General features: G+C 51.6%; 2 protein-coding genes across 2 annotated transcripts; both read right to left on the bottom strand.

Moving 5' to 3' along the window:
* Positions 1-1,261: 1,261 nt before the first annotated feature.
* ICAM4 (intercellular adhesion molecule 4 (Landsteiner-Wiener blood group)) lies at positions 1,262-2,572 on the bottom strand. The gene is made up of 3 exons (XM_066273018.1): positions 1,952-2,572; positions 1,528-1,833; positions 1,262-1,380 (listed from the first exon to the last, which is right to left on the bottom strand). The coding sequence occupies exons 1-3, from the start codon at positions 2,562-2,564 to the stop codon at positions 1,262-1,264; spliced, it is 1,038 nt and encodes a 345-aa protein (XP_066129115.1). The 5' UTR covers positions 2,565-2,572.
* A 475-nt stretch (positions 2,573-3,047) lies between these two features.
* Positions 3,048-15,063, bottom strand: ICAM1 (intercellular adhesion molecule 1). Its single transcript, XM_066272893.1, has 7 exons — positions 14,898-15,063; positions 12,797-13,057; positions 8,179-8,484; positions 7,549-7,836; positions 7,182-7,469; positions 6,752-7,000; positions 3,048-6,665 (listed from the first exon to the last, which is right to left on the bottom strand). The coding sequence occupies exons 1-7, from the start codon at positions 14,962-14,964 to the stop codon at positions 6,505-6,507; spliced, it is 1,620 nt and encodes a 539-aa protein (XP_066128990.1). The 5' UTR covers positions 14,965-15,063; the 3' UTR covers positions 3,048-6,504.
* Positions 15,064-16,292: the final 1,229 nt, after the last annotated feature.

The following is a 16,292-nucleotide window of genomic DNA, read 5'->3' as shown; positions in this document are numbered from 1 at the left end:
CGCGGCCTCGATTGTGTCCACGCGAGACCATGAGACCAATTGTGACTTTTGACTCAGCATCCGGGCCCCCACGTGCCCTCCAGGCCCGGTGACTATCAGAACATTGCCAGAACGCGAGTCTGTGGCACCCCACATGGACTGATTACTTCTTTCCCTTAGTCAACACATGGGGTAGCTTTTCTGTATATCCACGTCCCTCAGTATGTCCATGTGACCCAGCCCATTTGTGCTCTTGTCCCCAGCGCTAACAAGTCAGCTATGGGAATCAGTTCTAGATACGCCCTTGTCCTCCAAAGTGCAGGACCAAAGGTGCAAGTAGCTCAGTTGGTCTAAACGTCTTTTTAAAATTTTTTTAAATTTTTTTTATTTATTCATTTTTAGAGAGGAGAGGGAGAGACAGAGAGAGAGAGAGGAGAGACAGAGAGAGAGAAGAGGGGGAGGAGCTGGAAGCATCAACTCCCATATGTGCCTTGACCAGGCAAGCCCAGGGTTTCGAACCGGTTAAAATTTTTTTTTAATGTTTCTTTTATTGATTTTAGAGAGAGAGGAAAAGAGAGAGAGAGAGACAGAGACGACAGGAACATTGATCTATCTGTTCCCATATGTGCCCTGACCTGGGATCGAACCTCCAACCTCTGTGCTTTAGCATGATGCTCCAGCTAGCGAGCTATACCCTCAGGGCGGTCAGGTCTTTTGATACTCCAAGTTTGCGAGTTCACTCTGGGTCAGGACACATACAAGAATCAACCAATGAATGCATAAATAAGTGGAACAACAGTCCATGATTCTCTCCATTCCTCTCTAAAATCAATCAATTTTCCTTAAATAATTTTAAGTGAAAAGGGGAAAGGAAACGTAACATCCAATCAGAGCTACTGCCTGATAGCAACAGAGCCAGTCAGCAAGAGCCATGTGAAGGCTCCCACCCACAGCCCAAGGCCCTGCAGCGCTCAGGCTTTGCCCATCTGCACCACACTGATAATACCACTAGTTAGAGGTGTTTACTACACCTGCTAGAAATGCTGAGGGGCTGGGAACCCCAAGTGGACCAGCGTGAGGAAACTTCAGGGAGTCAAGGGACTAGGAGAAAGTGATTATGAAAAGGCCAAGAAAAGACCACTTCTCAGAGGCAGTGCTCTACTGGGGAGCCTTCAGACCGTGGGAAGGGCTGGCTGAGGGAGGCTTTATTGATCTAGGCAGGGGTCTTCAAATTGTTCCTGATCCCTTTCTGCCCGGGCTCAGCAGGCATGGACCACCCTCTCTACGCAGGGGACTGCATCAGTAGGTACTTTCGAAGATAGGAGGCCCCCACGATGAGAAGAATAATCACAAGGGCTGTGATGGAGGTGGAAGTCAAGGCTTTGGACGTTGGGCTCCAAGCTGGGGGTAGGAGATGAGAATTAGGAATGGGACACTTGAAGGCGTGACGACTCACGTGGAGTTCAGATTGGCCAGCACACCCTCATGGGTTCATAACCCTTACTACCCACACCTCCTCAAGTCCCCAGGATTACAAGGGTGCCTCACCCAAGAATTTCAGCGTCATGGGAGCTGAGCTGCTGCGGACCACCAGGCCGTCGAGATTGAGGCGCGCGTGGCAGGTCACGGGCTGACAAAAATCGTGGGGCCTAGCCCTCAACACATGAGTCAGCGTCACGTTAGCCAAATCCAGGCCTGTGAAGCGCTCCAGGCTCTCGGAGTAGATGACCCGGCCGCCGTGCTGCAGGGTTACCACCAGGAAGCCCACTGGGAACACGTGCGTCACGTGGCAGCGCAGAGTGTACTCACTGCCCTTTAAAACTGGAGGTTCCAGAATCACGCTGTGTGGCCGTTCTAAAGCAAGAGGGGGCCGCTGAGTAAGGTCGGTGCGCGTCCCCTAGCGCAACTGTTAACTGCCCCATTTCTGTCCCCCTCCCTTCTCCCCAGTAGGGCCTGAACCCAAGTCCCTCACTGTAGGCGTTGATCCTGGCCGTGGCCCCCCGCGTTACTCCTGAGCAGGTGACGAAGCAGTGCACGTCGGAGCTCCAGGCCCTAATATCCAGGAGCTGGAAGGAGACCCAGCTGGGCCCGCTGAGCGTCTGGCCCCGCCGCAGCCCAGTATGCAGGGTGGAACCTTCCAACAGGGGGCAGCTGCTACTACAGTTGAGCCATACTGAACTCCCCGGCGGCACGGCCATGAATTTGGGGCTTATGCGCACCCAGAACGGCGCGGTGGTAGCTGAGGGCGCAGAAGAGCTGACTCCTGGGCTTTGCGTCCGTGCAGCCCCGCGCCTCCGCGCCCTGGGGCCTCCCGGGTAGGCTGCCGCCAGCAAAAGCAGCAGCGAGAGCGGGAGCAGAAACCCCATGGCAAGGAGCCCGAGCTGAGGGACAGTCGCCAGGAAGCCAAAGCAGGCTCTGTAGATAAGGGAGCCCACAGCCCCGCCTCCTCGACCCCACCCAGAGAGACAGAGGCTCCTAGAGGGCCAGGAGCCCTGAAATAAACCGCTCACAAAAATTAGGGGATATTTCAAAATGAATATGAAACGATTAAAGAAAAAAGCATTTTTTTTATTAAACAAGAACATCAGGCCCTGCCCGGTTGGCTCAGTGGTAGAGCGTCGGCCTGGCGTGTGGAAGTCCTGGGTTCGATTCCCGGCCAGGGCACACGGGAGAAGCGCCCATCTGCTTCTCCACCCTTCCCCCTCTCCTTCCTCTCTGTCTCTCTCTTCCCCTCCCGCAGCCAAGGCTCCATTGGAGCAAAGATGGCCGGGGCGCTGGGGATGGCTCTGTGGCCTCTGCCTCAGGCGCTGATGTAGCTCTGGTAGCAAGGGAGCGACGCCCCAGATGGGCAGAGCATCGCCCCCTGGTGGGCAGAGCGTCGCCCCCTGGTGCAGAGCGTCGCCCCCTGGTGGGCATGCCGGGTGGATCCCGGTCGGGCGCATGCGGGAGTCTGTCTGACTGCCTCCCTGCTTCAGAAAAATACACACACACACACACAAAAAAAAAAAAAAAAAAGAAGAAGAAGAAGAAAAAAAGAACATCAGAAAAGCAAAGGACAAGTCAAAGAATTGTTTGATTATGCAAATGAGATGCAAACCCAACTTTTATTTAATTGATGAAAATGCACTGTACAAAAGGCTGAAAGTACTGGAGTAGCTGCAGGTTCCCTGCTCCCCTAATTTTTGTGAACAACTCACGAATGGAATTTTTTAAAAAAAGAAAAAAAAAGCCTGACCAGGCGGTGGCACAGTGGATAGAGCGTTGGACTGGGATGCGGAAGGAACCAGATTCGAGACCCCGAGGTTGCCAGTTTGAGTGCGGGCTCATCTGGGTTTTTTTTTGTTTTTTTTTTTTTGTATTTTTCTGAAGCTAGAAACGGGGAGAGACAGTCAGACAGACTCCCGCATGCGCCCGACCGGGATCCACCCGGCACGCCCACCAGGGGGCGACGCTCTGCCCACCAGGGGGCGATGCTCTACCCCTCCGGGGCGTCGCTCTGTTGCGACCAGAGCCACTCCAGCGCCTGGGGCAGAGGCCAAGGAGCCATCCCCAGCGCCCGGGCCATCTTTGCTCCAATGGAGCCTTGGCTGCAGGAGGGGAAGAGAGAGACAGAGAGGAAAGAGAGGGGGAGGGGTGGAGAAGCAGATGGGCGCTTCTCCCGTGTGCCCTGGCCGGGAATCGAACCCGGGACTTCTGCACGCCAGGCCGACGCTCTACCACTGAGCCAACAGGCCAGGGTCATCTGGTTTGAGCAAAAGCTCACCAGCTTGGACCCAAGGTCAAGCAAGGGGTTACTTGGTCTGCTGAAGGCCCATGGTCAAGGCACATATGAGAAAGCAATCAATGAACAACTAAGGTGTAGCAACGAAAAACTGATGATTGATGCTTCTCATCTCTCTGCGTTCCTGTCTGTCTGTCCTTATCTATCCCTCTCTTTGACTCTCTGTCCCTGTAAAAAAAAAAAAAAAAAAGGGGATACCAGACCCCATTATAAACCAAATGATTTCGTGATTTTTTTGTTTTGTTTTTTTTTCCAGAGAAGGGTCTTTAATTTTCTCTCAAGTCTCAAAAGGTCCTAACACACCCAGATTTAGATTAGGGCCTCAGGGTTGGGCCTTGAACAGCTGTCTTTTCTTGGGGGAGGAAATAGGAGGACAGGGCTGTTTAGAGGGGCTGAAAAGGGCTCCAGCTAGACGTGGCACCTCCCTTAACTCATACAAGGCTGGGCCTAATGAAAAAGCTTTATTAGCACAAAGGAGAGGCTTCCAGAGCTGGGAAGCAGTCCTCCTCACTGTCTGCATGGCTCTCAGAAATTTGGAGCTGCCAGAGTTCTATTCTTACCATGGTCCCAATGAGATGGAAACAGGTAGGACAAAGCAGGGGCAAATGGATTGGGCAGAGTTTCATGGGACCCCATGGTTTAGCTGTTAAGGAGTGAGCACTCATGTTTAGGCATGCCACCAAGTGTCTTTGTGAGCACTAGAAGAGATGCATATAGGTAGAGAGGTGGCTAACTGAGATCAGCACCAGTACTGGGGGTTAAGAACTTCATGGATGTCTGACCTGTGGTGATGCAGTGGATAAAGCGTCAACCTGGAACGCTGAGGTCACCGGTTTGAAACCCTGGGCTTGCCTGGTCAAGGCACATACAGAAGTTGATGCTTCCTGATCCTTCCCCCCCTTCTCTCTCTCTGTCTCTATCTACCTATTTATCTCCCTACACCGTCTCTAAAAAGAATAAATAAAATCTTAAAAAAAAAAGAAGTCTGGCCTGACCTGTGGTGGCGCAGTGGGATAAAGCATCGACCTGGAAGTGCTGAGGTCGCCGGTTCGAAACCCTGGGCTTGCCTGGTCAAGGCACATATGGAAGTTGATGCTTCCAGCTCCTCCCCCCTTCTCTCTCTCTCTGTCTCTCATCTCTCTCTCCCTCTGTATCTCCCTCTCCTCTCTAAAATGAATAAATAAACAAAATTAAAAAAAAAAAGTCTGTGGGTTGTCCCTGGGAATGTCACCAGCTAAACCATGTTGAATTGTTTGCTAGTCCCCTTCTCAGGGAAAGCAGTTTGGCCAATGCAGTGGGAAATTCCACCCCATGTGATCTTTTTGCAGGGTAAAATGCAGAGCCAATACAACTGTACTTCACCATCCTGAATGAGAATAGACTGAGCTTCTGGAAGGCAGGAACTTCGTTTGTTTTTTTTTTTGTTTGTTTTGTTTTTTGCAAGAGAGAAAGAGAGAGAGAGGAGAGGGACAGACAGGAAGGAGAGAGATGAGAAGCACCAACTCATAGTTGTGGCACTTTAGTTGTTCATTGATTGCTTTCTCATATGTGCCTTGACCAAGGGGCTCCAGCCGAGCTGGTGACCTCTTTCTCAAGCCAGCGACTTTGGGCTCAAGCCAGCGACCATGGGGTCATGTCTATGATCCCACGCTCAAGCCGGCGACCCTGCACTCAAGTTGGTGAGCCTGTGCTCAAGTTAGCAATCTTGGGGTTTCAAACCTGGGTCCCCAGTGTCCCAGGCCAACGCTCTATCTACTGCACCACTGCCTGGTCAGGCTTTTCTTTTCTTTTCTTTTTAATTGACTTTACAGAGAGGGTGTTGGGGGAGCAAGAATTATCAACTCATAGTTGTTTCATTTTAGTTATTCATTGGTTTCTTATAGTATGTGTCTTGACTGGGCAAGCCCAGGGTTTTGAACCAGCAACCTCAGCATTCCAGACTGACACTTTATCCACTGCATCACCACAGGCTAGGCATTTCTGTTCATCTGTGTACCATTCTACCCCCCATAAAAGTCACTAATAAATATCTGGTAAACGAACAAATAGGCCTGACCTGTGGTGGCGCAGTAGATAAAGTGTCAACCTGGAAACACTGAGGTTGCCGGTTCAAAACCCTGGCTTGCCTGGTCAAGGCACATATGGGAGTTGATGCTTCCTGCTCCTCCCCCTTCTCTCTCTCTCTCTCTCTCTCTCTCTCTCTCTCTCTCTCTCCTCTTTCCTCTCTAAAATGAATAAATAAATAAAAAAAGAACAAATGAATTACGAGCTGGGACCAGTCAGTGGACAGCAGTGCCAGAGCTGGCTTCTGTCGGAGGAAGTGTGGTAGTTTGTGTTTCTATGCTGCCCATGTCTGGGCAGGGCCACTTCTCTTTTAGGACTATAGGGCCTTAGCACATGCAGTAGGGGGTGAGTCTCTATGTTTTCCAGATGGGTGTCCCAATGCCAGAGGTTCCTGTCTCCATCACACCCCTCTGGCCAGGTCAGCCTTTGATATCACTAGCAGTCAGGCCCCTCGTCTTGCCTCAGAGTCTTGGTTCAGTCCTGTTGCTACAGGTCAGGTGTGAGGCTTGGGAGTCCTGAGTGTGCAGGTGCCATGACCCCCAAATGCCGTCTTTATTCTGACCGAGGCCTCTATCCTGTCCCCTGACACCCCAAGAAGGGTGCTGCTGAATGGGATATGTCTGCCACTGTTCAATTCAGGACCGCTGCCACATTGGTGGAGGCCCTGTCCAGGGACAGGCTCAGGGTGGTGTGTTCAGCTTCATGGCGACTGCCTCTTGGGCCTTCTGTAGCTTGTATTCCCGGATCTTCCGCTGGCGGTTATAGAGGTAAGCAGCTGTGCACACAGTGCCCAAGGTGACTGCAGCTGCCACCAGAATGATGACCATGTTATTCGGCTGGGCTGTATGGAGAACAATAAGGGGAGGTGGGGGTTTGGCCAGGCTCACTGCCCCTGCCCTGCCCTGCCCTGAACACTGGCACACTTACAGATCACGTTCACAACCACTTCACGTGTGACCTCACCAAGACGGCTGGTGGCCTTACACGTATAGGTGCCTGAAATAGTCCACTTGACAGGCCTCAGGTCCCCAATGGGGAGCAAAGCCTCATCCTTTTTCCGGCGACAGTCCAGCTTGGGGGTTGGGTTCCCCTTGGCCTCACACCTCAGGGTCTGCTGGGAGCCTTCCTGCCAAGTCCAGTTTCCAAGGCAATCCCTCTCATCTAGTCGAGGGCCATCTGGAGAAACAAGATGAGCGATGGAGTTAGGGACCAGGACACCCCTCAACACCCAAGACTGGAGCACTTAGGTAGGGAACCCAGGGTAGGGACAGAGGTAGGCTTGGGAAGACAGGAGCTCATTGGGTCTTAGGAGGTAGGCCTTGGAGGTCAGGGGTCATTGTCCAGCAGCCCCACTCACAGAGGACATGGAGCTCCTGGGTCTTGTTCTTATACAGCATCTGCCCAGCCACCTCCAGGGCAGCAGAACATGAGAAGTTACGCCCGTTGTCCTCGGCACTGGCATTCAGCTTCAGTTGGGCACTGGAGTCTGGAGGCTTGGTGGGGGCCCCGCTTAGCGTCACCACAGCTCCAGCATGGGCCTTACACTCCACGATCACCACAGTCGACTCAAAGACCTCAAACTTGTTTCCAAGGTCCTCGAGTGGACTGTGGTGAACTCGGAGGGTCAGGCTGGGAGCTGGGAAGCCTGGGGGAGGAGCACACAGTGAACTTCACCCATAGTTCTGGCCCCACCCCTCAGAGGCCCCACACTGGTCTCTACTTACTGTAGATGGTCACATTTTCCTGAGTCCTCTGATCCTGGTTTCCCAGCATCACTGCACATGTCAGCTGTCGGATGCCTTCGTCCTTCCCAGTCACGTTGACCCAAGCAGTGGCCGAGAGGAAGTCCTTGCTGTACTTGACTGTGGGTTCCAGCCTCTGGTCCTCCAGTGCAAGGTGGACCCGAGCCTCTGAGACTGGGAAAAGCCCATCCAGGGTGCAGTTCACGGGCCAGTGTGTACCCACTTCCATGATCCGGGGGGTAGCAAGACGTGGGCGGATCTTTGGCAGGACTAGCCAGAGAGGATGGGTGTGAACAGAGAAGAGACTGAAGCCCTTTCCTGTAGCATTTTCATTCCATCACCTGGAACTCCTCTTCCCAGGAAACTGCCCCGGACACTTGCACCCTTTATCCTGGGTCATAGCCTTCTCAGAAGATCCTGTGTTCCATTCAGCTCATCCCTCAACACCCCACCCTAAAGGCCAAGAACATGCTCTGCCCAAAAGCCTTTGCAATCTCGGTCACTACTTTCTCAGTACCCTCATAGCTAGGAGTCCCTCCTTCCCAGAAACCCTGCACCCCAAGCAGGAACACTGCCTAAGCCTGGTCTCTTACAGACTCCCCAATATCTCACCGAAGGTTCGGAGCTGTCTGGAGACTGAGCTGTTCTGGAACAGTCCCAGCCCAAGGGAATGAAGGTCCAGTTCTGTGCGGCAAGAGAAATTGGTGCCATGGTCATCTCTGCGTGCCAGCACCGTGGCTGTGACCTCAGCAGGCTCCTTGACCACAGGCTGCTGATTCAGCACCTCCTCCCCTCGGAGCAGCGCCACGGAGAGGTGGGCCCGGGGTGCCCCTCCCTTCACCTGGCAACGTAGGGTGAGGTTTTCACCCACAGGCTGCCAGTGGGGCAGGGATGCCAGGTCCACGCGCTCTGGGAACCCTGGGGGAGGAGAGAGGGAGTGTCATGTGAATTGGACAGGACACCCACCAGCAGGGGGCACTGGGGCCCCGCACCTGGGCCAGGGAAGCCTCGCCACTCTCTCTCCCCTAAACACACCCCAAACCACCTAAGCCATACAGGAATGTTAAGAACTTCAGGGGAAACCTGTGAGAAGTCCCCAAGTGGTTGTGAAGGGGCAAAAACAATTCTTTATTCACTGCAGTATCTAAGTCTGAAAAGTGAAAAAGAACCTCCCAGCCTATTACCAGGTATCAGGTGAAATAAACAGTAAATCTCAGCTGCCCAGTCCATTAGAGATTGTTTTAAAAAGACTCCTCCTCCCCCTTCTCCTATCTTGGTCATATTTTTCTCTGTAGAGCCCCTCACCCTCTGATGTACAAGATCATCTACTCCAGCGGTTCTCAACCTGTGGGTCGCGACCCCGGTGGGGTCGCCTAAAGCCATTGGAAAATACATAATGCATATCAGGTATTTACATTCCTAATCATAACTGTAGCAAAATTACAGTTATGAAGTAGCCACCAAAATTATTTTTTGGTTTGGGGTCACCTCAACATGAGGAACTGTATTGCTATTGCGGGGTCACGGCATTAGAAAGGTTGAGAACCACTGATCTACTCAGTGAACTGTTCCTCCTCAATTTCCCCCCATGGAATGTCAGCCCAGGAGGCAGGGATTTTTGTTTGCTTTGTGTCCGTCATGTTGGTACACAGTAGATACTCTATAGTTTTAGAAAGAATGAGGTTGAGCCACCCACACTGATTTGAGGACTTTCAGGAGCCTGTTTTAAGGGCTTTCCCTGAATGTGTTGTGTGATCCCCTGAAATGTTAAAAATGTAAGAACAACCCACAGACACTCAAAATGCAACTCTGAATAACCCCTGAAAACACAACTTGTAGGCTTGGTTTTTGCAGGTCGGGGATTCCACTCTGCACCAGGTAACAGAATTCAGAGCCTAAACTGCCTGTGAAAATTTACAATAGAATCCTGGTGAGCTGTGACTTAGTGCTGAAATCCCCCCAGGCTCTGCAGGGAGGGATCTAGAGGGCTCAGTCACTGTCCCCTTCTCAAAAAGCACTGAAATGCCACTCAGTGATGCTGTTAAAGTGTCAGGGACTTGGGTTTGGTTCCTAGCTTTTTTGCTTTTTTGCAATGTCTATGGGTGAGTGACTTTGGCTCTGAAACAGTCCCAGCCCCCAAGCTGCAAAAACAGAGCCTCGGTTTCCTGTGCTGTAAAGTGGGGCTATTGGAAGTAGGACTATTATTAATCCATTTTAAAAGGTTGAGTGAGTGAGTGTAAATGGGCATAAGGTTTCCTTTTAGGGCGATGAAAATGTTCTAAAATTAGATTGTGGCGATGTTTGTACAACTCTATAAACACTAAAATTCATTGAACTGCACGCTTCAAAGCTGGTTCTTTAAAAAAAAAAAAAAAAAAGGCTGAGAAACCCTCAGACATCCAGCTTTGACATTTAATCATCTGCTGCAAACCTCAACTTGCAGAGCTAGAGGTCCTCTTGAACCTCAACCCCCACATCTCCAAGCCCAGCTCTTTGCCCTGAAAGCCAGACTGGTGAAATAGGTCTGTCCCTCTTCTTGACCCCCTACCTTCAGTCCCTCACCAAGTCCAGGTCACTCTGCTCTTCATATATTTGTCCGTTTTTCTCTTCCTGTACTCAGCCACTGCCCACAACACGTATGGCTTAGACAAGGCCCTCGGCCAACTATTCTCTGGCTTCCCACATGTCTAGCCTCCTGCTAGCTAGATCCCTGGCCTGCTCACACACTCTATCACCCTGAGGAGAAGTTCCCAACTCCTCGGCCTGGCATATAAGACCTTCCCAACCCCAGAGCAGTATGTTTCCCCACTCCAAACCTTCCCACAGGCTGTTCTCTCTGCCCAGAATGCTTGTCTACAAACTCCTATGCATCCTTCAAGGCCTAGTTAGGGGTCACCTCCTGTGGAATTATCACTAAGCTTTCTAGAGAAAGCTTGGCTACCCAGGGATGCCCCTCATCTTTCCACTGATGGTGGGGCAGGACCAAGCCACAGTGGCTCTTAGATGACACTCCTGTTACTGTGTGCCAGCTATGTGCTCCATTTCACAAAGGCAGAAACTAAGGCAAAGTTCGGTGCCCAGAGTTACAGTGGGAGAAAGTGGTAGAGCTGGCACTCACATTTGAAGGGCTGGGCTTTCAACTATCAGGCCAAGCTGTGGAAGGTCCTTTTAGGAAGTTTCCCCAGGGTTTATAGAGGCAACCGGGAATGTTTGGGGTCTTCCCCCACCTGGCCAACATCTGCTCAGACATCCTCAAAATCAGAAGCAAAGCTGATATTTACCCAAAGGCTTCCTCACCCAGACACCATGAAGATGGAATGTCCTTCATGCCTCGCTGTGTCTTTATACCCCTCCCAGGAGGTCTCATATGAAAGTCAATCAAGAAGCTATGTTCCCCACAGTCACCCAATTAGTAAGGGTTATGCTGGGACTGGAACCCTGGGCTGTCTAATCCCAAAGCCAGTTGGTCAATTCTTTTCTTCCTCCTCCCTCCCTCCCTCCCTCCCTCCCTCCCTCCCTCCCTCCTTCTTCCCTTCCCTTCCCTTCCCTTCCCTTCCCTTTCCTTTCCCTTCCTTCCTTCCTTCCTGGTTTGTTTTATTCTAATTTGAATTTTATGTATTGCCTATGGTCATAGTAACTTATTCTCACAGTTCAAAATGCCCAAAGGTAAAAAGAAAAGAAGGAAGGAAGGAAGGAAGGAAGGAAGGAAGGAAGGAAGGAAGGAAGGAAGGAAGGAAGGAAAAGGAAAGGAGAAAGAAAGAAAGAAAGAAAGAAAGAAAGAAAGAAAGAAAGAGAAAAAAGAAAAAAGGAAAGGGAAAAAAGGTACAAGGAGAAAAAACTCACTCCTGCCCTCTCCTGGAGCCACCTCCCCTCCCCAAACTAATATGGTCATTTCTTTCAGTAAACACAGCCTCCCTCACCCCACTCCTGCCACTCCCTAACACCCAGAATGGCATGCCACTCATTCTGGGCATACCTTACTTCTTTTGAACTTGACCTGTCTAGACCTTTAGAGCACACTCTCTTTTGGAACAAAAGGAGCTTCCTCAGTCTTGTACACAGTTGTATACTATTCCACTGTATAGTCAAATCATACTTTATCTCCAGCCCTTAACATTTGAGAGGCTTGCAAACTTTTGTGCCCTTCCAAATCAAACTGCAGTGAATAACCCCACCCCTAGTTCCCTTGTGGGCGGGCACACATGTAAACCCATTTCCCAGGAGTAGGATTTCTGTGTCAAAGGACACATGCACATATCATTTGAGGAACTGAGGCCCACTTCTCTCTGAAAGCCAAGGTTGTGCTTCCTTATGCTCCCACACTGTCAGCAGTGTCCCAGCACTGCCTGCTGTCCTGTAGTCTTGCCAGCACAGCTGTTACTATTTCCATTGTTACTAATATGTGAAAAAAGCCACTTCAGGGCTAGCTTTAATTTGCATCTTTTAAAAAAGAGTTAGGCACTGGCAGGGTAGTTCAGTTGGTTGGAGTATTATTATCCTATAAGCCAAGGTTGTGGGTTCAATCCCCAGTTAGGGCAGATACAAGAATCAATCAATGAATGCATAGATAGTTGGAACAATGGATTGATGTTTCACTCTCTCTCCCTTCCTTTCTCTCTAAATCAATAAATTAAAAAAAAGCCTGACCAGGCGGTGGCGCAGTGGATAGAGCGTTGGACTGGGATGCGGAAGACCCAGGTTCGAGACCCCGACGTCACCAGCTTGAACCCAAGGTCGCTGGCTCCAGCAGGGGGTTACTCGGTCTGCTGAAGGCCCGCGGTCAAGGCACATATGAGAAAGCAATCAATGAACAACTAAGGTGTTGCAACGTGCAATGAAAAACTAATGATTGATGCTTCTCATCTCTCTCCGTTCCTGTCTGTCTGTCCCTGTCTATCCCTCTCTCGGACTCACTCTCTGTCTCTGTAAAAAAAAAAAGATTACAAGCCACATATTAAAGAGTCAGATCTAAGGTCTTGTCAGTGGCCTAGAGAGCCAGCATTCTCAAATGTGCTGAATCTCTATTGATGCTCTAACTACATCCTAGGAAGTTCAAGGAAGGGTTTCAAATGATAAGGAGGCTTTCTGAAGATGTGCCCACCTGCCCTTCATTGAGAACCTCCCTGGGCCCACCACCAAACTTCAAAGGCATTCACAGACTGCTGGGGACTCCCCTGCCCACCTTCCCCACCCAACATGCCTAGTCCAGCCCCTGGGCCCAGCCACTCACAGTACACAGTGATCGACGTTGAAGCTGCCGACTGCTTAGTGCCACAGTTTGAGAAGCACATTGGTCTGCTGTTATCTTGTATGTCACTAAGTTCATAGGTCACCCAGTGGGACCCATTGGCCACAACACTCTTTGTCAGTGGAGTCTCTAGACCCAAAATGGGATGTTGATCACAGGAGGCTGTGCAGTTCACCTTCATGGAGCCACCTCGGGGTATGATGGCTTCTAGGGGCTTCACTGATGTTTGGGCAGCTCCAGGCCCTGGAACAAAAGTGTGAAGAAGAGAAAGGCATTATGAATTGGGATCATCAACATTCCTGGGTCCCCAGCCTGTGCTGGAGTCACAGCCTTAAACAAGACAAAACTCTCTGCCATTAGTGTGGGAGACAGAAAAAAATCATAAGCAAACAGGATAATTAATAACTGATGTTAATAAGAGCTCTGACAAAAACAAAACAGTGTGATAGAACAGACAGTGACTTGGCAGCAGGGTAGTGTGTGAACAGAGATATAAAAGATAAGAAGGGCCATACAAAGGAAAGGGAAATGAGTTCCAGAATGCAAAGGTCCTGGGGCAGAGTGTCTGGAGCCCAGTCAGCAAAGGGAAAGAGGTGGGGTAAATGAGGTCAGAAGATCATGCAGGCAGTGTAAGCCATTCCAAGGAAGTGTTTTTCACTTTTCATTCTGAGAACAATGGGGAGCCATTGGAAGATTTCAGCAGAAGAGGGACATGGCATCACTGTCCTCACACCCAAGAGGTCAGGTGCAGGGGTCAGCCTTCTGGAATTGAGGGGTTTGAATCAAGCTGGTTCCTCATTCCCTTTGACAAGTGGTCTCCTCTCTCTGGCCTCAGTTCCTCATCTGTAAGGTGGGTGTGTATAGTCCCTCCACCCAACACACACACACCAACCCTGCTAATGAAAGTAACTCAAAGGACAGCAGGGAGCAAGTAGCCTCAGGTAAGGAAAGGGATTGTGTTAGCTCCCTCAGACCTTGGTGCCTCCAACACTGAAAAGATGTCTTTCTGAGCCCCTCCCTCCTACAATACCCCCAAAGATTCCTGCCCTCAGCTTTGGGCCCACTCTATCTAGGGTGGGGGTGGGGTGTGAAAACAGCTCTCTGAGAGTAGTCCAGAGCTCATTCCCATTTCACAGTGGGAAATGGTGAGACCTGGAGAGGGGAGGTTAGTCAGGAAGCAGTAGAATCTGGACTTCAGTCTACATTAGACCATTTTGTAGAGCTGGTAACCATGGTGTCCATCTTCCACTCTCCTGCTCTCCCACCCTGGCCACCATTTGAGATTCTCCAACCCCCTTCTCCTCTCCCTCCAGGTCGGAGTTAGTGGAGGGCTGCTGGGGAATCTCACTTCTCAGCCTCTGGTCCTTGGGCAAGTCAGGCCTGGAATTCCCCTGAGCAGAAGCATGTCTGGACTTCCCCAAGAGCAGGAAAGGAGGAACAAAAAGTACATAAGGTGTGGGGGTCCCCAGTCCGCTCAGAGGGTAACCACGTCCCATACCACCTGACAGTCTCTTAGGGGCAGATGTGCATTAGGCTAGGTGACACCAAGGCAAGGTGGACACAATTACATTATTGTCCTCTATTTTACAGCTGAGAAACTGAGGCTGGGTAGGCTCAGCCTATTAACCCCAGGCCACACATTGAGGGGGATGCAGTTTCTGGATTTGAGCCTATGGCATTTGACTCTTTAAAAAGATTTTATTTATTGATAGAGAGGAGAGAGAGAGAGAGAGGGAGAGAGAGAGAGAGAGAGAGAGAGAGAGAGAGAGAGAAAGGGGGACAGTAGCAGGAAGCATCAACTCATAGTAGTTGTTTCTCATATGTGTCTTGATCAGGCAAATCCAAGGTTCCCCGCTGCCACCTCAGCCTTCAGGTCGGCGCTTTAGCCACTGAGCCACCACAGGTCAGGCTACGCTTGACTTTCAATGGATGGCTCTAGCCCCAACTTCCAGTAAAGAACTACCTAAAACGAATGACTTTGTCCCTAGCCGGTGGAGAGCCAATCCCCCACCACCACCACCGCTCTCAGGGCGCAGCCCGGATTCCGGGCGCTGGTCAGACGACAGCCCTATCCTCGACTCACCTGGGAGCAGAGCCCCAAGCAGGGCCAGGAGCGCTGGCAGAGGGGGCCGGGCGACGATGGCAACCATAGCAACCTAGGCAGGGAGAACCTTAGAATCGTGCAAGTGAGGCTGTTCGCAGCGCGGACTTTGACCAGCGACTTGCACATCCCTTTATAGTGGCTGGCCACAGGGGGCCGAAGGGCGGTGCTGCCTTCCCGGAAACCTCGTGCCCTCCCCTCCGGAACAAAGTTTTCTGGCATTTCCGGGTTGACAAGGTGCCGGGCCCCAGCCTGGCTGTGCCCCCTCGCTGGCCGCTGGAGCGCTGGAATTTCCTAATTGATGCAATTCAACCCGGATAGTGCTCTGGGTCCTAGTGGTCCGGTCCCCAGGCCAGATTAACCTTGATTCTGTGTTTACACTGTGCTGAGCGTCTACAACTACCCTTGAAGAGTACGGACTGTTATCGTGCCCATTCCAGAGAGGGGTAAACTAAAGTTCTGAGATGCGAGGCGATTTGACTCCCAAGCGCCTGAAGCCCTCTTTGAACCTAGTAGAGTCGACGATCCCTCGCAGGGGAAGGGGCCTGGGAATCCTCCCGGGGCAGCTTCCATCAAATGTGTCTTGCCCCCAAGGAGGACGTCCCTACCCAGTTTGGCAAAGATTTCCGAAAAGCGCCAAAGCCGGACTAGGCACCTCCAGGCATCTGCATACCACGAGGGTGACGACACACAACGTTGTCACGTCCCAGGATAGGCATCTTGCCACCCATTGGCACCCCTACTCCCGAGGCCTCGCTTCCCCTTTTCGCTTTGGCCGCGGGGGCGTCTTTACAGCTCCCAGAAAACGGAAGGAAGCTCGGTGGTCCCAGCAGGCGGAGCTCCCCGTTGCCATACCCAAGCTCATCAGGGAAACTGAGGCAGCCAACCTGGAGCGGGAAGGAGAGGTGCTCGAGGCATTGCCTTTCCATAGGAAACCGAGAAAGCTCTTAGGCCCCTAAGTGGAGAGGGGAGAGGGGGCGCTCAAACACCTGCCCATGGCTTGCGGCTCTCAAAACGCGTACCCTAAAACCTGAACCTCAGGCTCTAGCACTAAATGTGTGCAGGAATTTGACGGGGCTGGTTCCATTAGGGTGTTAGGGGCGTTCTACAGGCCACCCCCACGTCCCCATCCCTAAGGTCCCAGCCTCTGCGTGTGACCCCAAGTCACGTCATCCACCACGTCGAGGCTGGGAACTCTGAAGTATCCGAGCGCGCCAAGTGGTGGAGTCCAATGCTTCCTGTTGTGGGGCGCGCGCCGCGTCGCCATGGATACCGTTGAGGGGTCAGGGGTTCAACAAGCAGAGGGGAAAGAGAATCGGCCCGGGGGAAGCCCCCGCCTTTCCTCCTGCCAATGGGGCTGCAAGTCATTGGTCACCC

This window comes from Saccopteryx bilineata, chromosome 1, assembly GCF_036850765.1.
Source record: "Saccopteryx bilineata isolate mSacBil1 chromosome 1, mSacBil1_pri_phased_curated, whole genome shotgun sequence".
NCBI lineage: Eukaryota > Metazoa > Chordata > Mammalia > Chiroptera > Emballonuridae > Saccopteryx > Saccopteryx bilineata.
Note: the sequence above shows the minus strand (reverse complement) of the source record. Positions and strands in the feature narration are given on the sequence as shown.